The 6,000-nt window shown below is 37.0% G+C and overlaps 1 protein-coding gene across 4 annotated transcripts in view; it reads right to left on the bottom strand.

Moving 5' to 3' along the window:
- Positions 1-606: 606 nt before the first annotated feature.
- DACH1 (dachshund family transcription factor 1) overlaps positions 607-6,000 on the bottom strand; it is a 438,354-nt gene continuing 432,960 nt past the window's right edge. For all 4 annotated transcript variants that reach the window (XM_045011711.1, XM_045011700.1, XM_045011719.1 and 1 more), the window contains one exon: positions 607-1,746. Coding sequence is in view for 2 of the 4 variants with exons in the window: in XM_045011700.1 (XP_044867635.1) it covers positions 1,709-1,746 (38 nt within the window). In the remaining 2 variants the exon portion in view is untranslated. The remainder of the gene's footprint in view (positions 1,747-6,000) is intronic.

Genomic DNA, 6,000 nt, shown 5'->3' with positions numbered 1-6,000 from the left:
GTTAGAAAAGGATTGTGGTGGACTAAATAAGGGTGTACCAGCATGGCAAGGAAAGACTTACAAAACAATAGAAGCGCAGAGCTAGAGTTTACAAATCTTTAGATTTCTTTTTTAATTTGATAAAATGATATCCAATCAGAACTATTTGTAAAGGAGAATTTTCTTAAGTTAGGCATCTTAGACATTTAAGATTCTGATATGTTTCCATGTAATAAATAACATTTTATATGCATACATTACAGATGAAGAAAGCATAATCACAAAATTTACAGTAATAACGCTGATTCACCAAATCAGTCTTTAAAGGGGTAACTTAAAATTATGCAAAGCAAGGAACATAATGTAGGTATGTAATAAGCAGTGTGATGCAGCTTACTTCCAGTTATCAGCACAAAGGTGAAAACACATTGTAGCTTTCATAAAGACAGTGAAAATAACACATAACCACCCTTCCCTAAGATAAGGTGAGGGAGGAACAACAAACTTCAACTGTATCACTCAGCTCTATGTGGTATTGGACTGATACATCTAGTGTTTGTTAGGTTTTCTTTTTAGCAACATTGACGTAATATGACATTAACATATAAAAATATTTCTGGTGTTTTGACTTGCTGCTCAGCCACAGTCCATTCTTAAAAGTGCTGTTTCAGGGCACTAATCAGGGATCAATATACAAATAAAAGTGGCTGATACGGAATTCTCATTCGTTACCAGATGCTTAAGATCTCATTCATTAATACTGTGACTCCAGGACAAATATTTACATGCCTGCATGCGTTAAAACTAGAAAGGCGTCTTTCTGACAAACAGGGTGACAAAACATTATCTAAAATGTTCATTTTCCTAAATGCTAGTATTCTACTGCATACATAATACCTTCCTGGTGTGGTTTGTGTTTATATACTGTACACGTGACCAACAGTTTGAATAAGAAGCAAAGTCTTTTTTTTTCCATAAACCCCTGCCAGTTTAGAATGAGAAATTATTACTCGTTTTATTTATATTTTTATGTTTATTTTAGGAAAAGAGACTTTGTGAACAGTAAAACAGTTTTGCTTACATTCAGCATTTCCTTTCTCTTAGACAAAATTTCATTTTACTTCATGTGGTCTAGCATCCAGGTGTTGGTCTCCTGGAAAGCATGTGGAAAAAAATCTTTAGAAGAAAACCCACGTTCACAGAGTTTGAAAATTGAATATAACAGGTTTTTTTTTCCCTTTTACTTTTTTTTGTCGGAATCCTCTTACGCCCCCATACAAGTTTACTTCTGAGCTGACTTGCTGGTTTAGGTATGACAAAACAGTCTGTAAGTGTAGGTGGATACTGCTGGAAGGATTGTTTGATGTGCTCAAATACAGAATCATCAGAGGAGGACAGAGTTTTCATTCCATTAAAAAGGGAATGTTAGGCCTTGTTCTGACTGGTCTATAACTTTGTATACAAGGATCCAATAGCAAAGCTGCAGTTTTTGACTGTAAGAAGAGTGAAACTTGTACATTTACAAACATTCTCTAGGTCTCTGGCTTGAGCCACAGGTGATAACCAAAGAAAAACACTCTTGCAGAATGCTTTAAACTTTTGAAGAACATTGATACACAAAGTTAAGGAAGTTGCCTTGAAAACACTTTGTTGTTGCAGAACTTCCAAATAATGAACGTCTTACTGCAAAGTTCTTTACCGTAGCACAAATTGCTTCAGCAGGAAAAATTCAGTACATGACTGTAGTTTTCAAATAAAGTCGTCCATCTAAAATAAGAAAACAAATATTTTATTTAAATATTCGTTCCAGTACTGTATCAACAGAAATAACAGTTACTTTGTAAAATGGATAATTGCAAAATGTCATGCGCCATAAAGCTATTTTAAATGAGCAATGTTATCAAGAAAATCTGTTGTCATCAAGAAATCTGTTGACCTGTCACTGATGTAACATCACCTATATGTATTCAAAATTAACTCTATCAACAATTACATACAGTTTGCAAAATCTGGACACTGCAACTGTTTCTAATACCTGTAAAGCTTTTATATATGCTGCATTCATATCAATGCATGGAGACTAGGAAAGTAGGTGGAGCTTCTGTGCATGTTTTTTTACTGATATGCAAACTTAACTGAGTCCTACTGAACAGCAATTCCTTCATTCGTGGTTTCAGAGCAAAAATATTCCTGCATACAACCATAAGTACTACCATCACTAAAGGCATAGCTTATAACTTATGCTTTAGCTGTGTTGTTAAATATACCGTGTAATGTAACCATTGTGCACTTTTGTAGCTATTTATATAGAACCCAGTATAGGATATTTAATCAGTATCAGTGAGCCTTTTCTCCCATAAGTGAGATTAACTAAACAATTACTATGTTAAAGATGCAATCATATCTCTCAATTTTTACCATTGAACAGAGAAACAAACTTCAAGTGGTGGGGAACCATGTGTAATAAATAATAAACTATTTGAGTCAGTAACAGGAGAAATAAAAGCACTGGGATGCATAGAGCCTTCCACCCAAAAGTACTGTAACCTGATTTATAAGTATAAAGCAAAACCTACTGCTTTATGAGTACAAGATGTAAAATATATAGCTCTATGTATATGTATATTTCAAGAGTATAAGCAAGCTCATTGGATCATTCTTACTATGCTGTCCTGTGTGATAAAAAGTGCAGGTTCTCTGACTCTAAACTACTGAGATTAAGGCAAATTGTGAAGCACATTAATCATGTACAGTGGATAATTATAAAACACACAGCCTAACCATGAACCTCAGCACTACACTACGAATCTGTATTTGAAGACACATGCAGCACAGAAGTCCTTTTGGTTCAACCCCAATATACCAACAAGTATTTGCAATATGTTTTTTAATTCAACCTGGTTAATCTGAATTAGTCTGTAAAGTTCAAATTAGGAAAAATTAAGGTCAACAATTCTGTGCAATGCAGATTTACTGATAACGAAGGAAGTCTATTAAATACTCAGATAACTGCATAAAAGACCTGCATCAGTGAAATGATCCAACTATATATACTGAGAGAAACAGAGAGAAGTTTCCCTGAAGAGCAGCTGAAATTATAACACAAATGTAACTGACCATATTCTTTCCTCAGGTACACCCCTGGCAACCCCATTGTCAAGCTTCTGTGGTGGCTGCACAGGGAGAGAGGGCAGACTTAGCATCTATTTCTTTCCTCTCCTGCAGTTGTTCTGCCCATTTCCCCTCTATTCTTAATTTCATTTTGCATCACTTTTCCTGATCTTTTCTCCCCTTCCCTCTTCTCTGCCCCTCTCCTTTTCCCAGAAGTTCCAAGCCTTTTTCAGTGGAGTGTTCCACTCTCCCACTGCCTGCCACCGCTTTATCTCAGAACCATGTCAGTGTTCTCTTTGCTCTTTATGTTCTTTGTGCACTAGAGATAAAAAGGAATTGAGTAAGGCCTCAACTTAAAGGCTTTTTATTCTGCGGTGATGCATGAAGTGCAACCAAAATGTTTGTGAGAATCCTGGGGCGAAAAGAATGAACATGTAAAAACTAGCCTGGTAAATATCAAATCAGGAGGTATGATAAAACCTATTTAAAAATTGTAAAACTTAGGAAGGGTGGACCCATTACAGGCTATAGTTACATATAATTCTCCTACACACATTTAATAAACGGCAACAATAGTACTAAAGCTGTCTCAGTACCTCTGTAGGAGAATTACTCTATAGTATATACCAGCACTTTGGATATCTTGAATGTGTGCGTGCTAATGAGTGCTAGGCATAACTCCTGGGCCTAAACATTAAGATAACCTAAATTCAGTGATTTATATTTTATTTGACTATACTTGGTCTCTACATGTCTTTTAAATAAAATGTTTAGTTTAAAATATTCTCAATGAAAATACACCTCTACCCCTATATAACACAAATTCGGATATAACGCGGTAAAGCAGTGCTCTGAGGGGGCGGGGCTGCGCACTCCGGCAGATCAAAGCAAGTTTGGTATAACGCGGTTTCACCTATAACACGGTAAGATTTTTTGGCTCCCAAGGACAGAATTATATCGGGGTGGAGGTGTATGTCTGTATGATGCTGAACTCTTCTAACCACTTATATAAAACAAAGGACATGTAGACAACAGCAGTACATTTAAAAAAATCATTGCTTAAGGAGCCAATCTGACACTGAAGTCGATGAGAGTTTTTTTAAATGGGAGCAGGAGAAGGCCTTGTGTTTTCCATCTAAAGTTAACAAAAGACAATATTGATGAAGATCTTAAAAAAACCTCTGTCTCCTTTACAAAGTCGAACACATATTTGTTTTTAAAACTTGTTACCTTCTATGATATGATGGATACATATGATAAAATATAAATCTCATTGTCCCTCAACCAGCCTAATGGTGGATCATAAAATGTGCCATTTATTACCTTTATATGGATAATGACCTTAGAATGCTATATGTGAGCTAAGTATCTGATCTAATCATAGAATGCTATATGTCAGGGGTTGGCAACCTCTGGCACGCGGCTTGCCAGGGTAAGCACCCTGGCAGGCCGGGCCACTTTGTTTACCTGCCGCATCGACAGGTTCGGCTGATCGCAGCTCCCACTGGCTGCAGTTCACTGTTCCAGGCCAATGGGGGTGGAGGGAAGCTGCGGCCAGCACATCCCTCGCTCGTGCCGCTTCCCGCTGTCCCCATTGGCCTGGGACGGTGAACTGCGGCCAGTGGGAGCCGTGGTCCGCCGAACCTGCCGACACGGTAAATAAACTGGCCCGGCCCGGCCAGAGGTTGCCGACCTCTGCTATATGTGATCTAAATATCTGATCTAATCCTATTGTTAGGTTCCTTATAAGACATCTTTATTCTCTCTTAACTTGTTTGACTAATTCTGCTAACAGATGGACAAATATAGCAAGCATTAAATATGTCAGCTGTAAAATATATGCCACCTGCCATGGTTACTGTAGATTAGGCACTTTGAAGATTAAGTCATACTTAGTAAGATTTTAACGGTTTCCAGAAATTGCAAAATATTTTATTTAATTTTTTCAAAATTCACAAGAGGAGGGATAAGATACAAAAATGAACAACTTTTTCTTTAGGACCCATTGCATCAAACTACGCTTTGAAAAATATAATACCTATGCCAAGGTACTCTTCTCAAGAGACTGCTCATGGTAAACTTACAAGCAGGAGAAAGAGAAGGAGTTTATGTAGGTTTTATGTTCTTCTCCAAGTAAACATGCTGTATATAGCAAATAACCTCATGAAACTACATATAAAGAACAAACAGGCAACTCGCTCTCCATCTCAGAGACGTGGTGACATCAAACCTCAAGAGCAAATGTTGTGTGGTCTGTGAGTTGCTATAGCCTCATATTATGATCTAATATAGCTTATCTGTCCTTCTGTCCTCTTCTCCCCTTTCCTTTCCTCAGATTACCCTCTCCCATCCCATACACGTCTCACCTCTCCTTTCTCCAAGCTCCTCTCTCTAAGCTCCAGCTGGAGTGACTGGAGCCTACCAATGCTGTTATCAAAGTGATCTTGACCTTATGAAGGTGTTGACAAAATTCCTGTATGGACGCCACTGGAGTGTTATCATTAGTAGGGTTTCCTAACTCAGAGGAGCATACCAAAGAACCCATAAAACCTGATAGCTAAACAGGGCCTTGCATGTACATTATATTTTATTGAATTTAGTATATGTAGACTTTATATACAGGCACACAAAGATATTGTGTATATGATTAACAGACATATATTATATCCCCCCACAGGCAAATATATACAGATAAACTCTACTCATTTTATTTATTGCTCTATGTACATGTCTATAAAGATGGAGTGTATTTTTGTCACTATGAATACTGTTGTCACAAGGTACTGTACAATGCTAGAGGTATGCATGTTATAAATACACAGTAATATGTCCCACTCTTAATGTTAAATATAAAATACAAATTAGGAAAATTGTGATAACTTGCTGAGTAAAAGCACTTACAATTAGCAG

This window comes from Mauremys mutica, chromosome 1, assembly GCF_020497125.1.
Source record: "Mauremys mutica isolate MM-2020 ecotype Southern chromosome 1, ASM2049712v1, whole genome shotgun sequence".
Classification (NCBI taxonomy): domain Eukaryota; kingdom Metazoa; phylum Chordata; order Testudines; family Geoemydidae; genus Mauremys; species Mauremys mutica.
The sequence above is the reverse complement of the archived record's forward strand: the minus strand, read 5'-3'. Positions and strand labels throughout refer to the sequence as shown.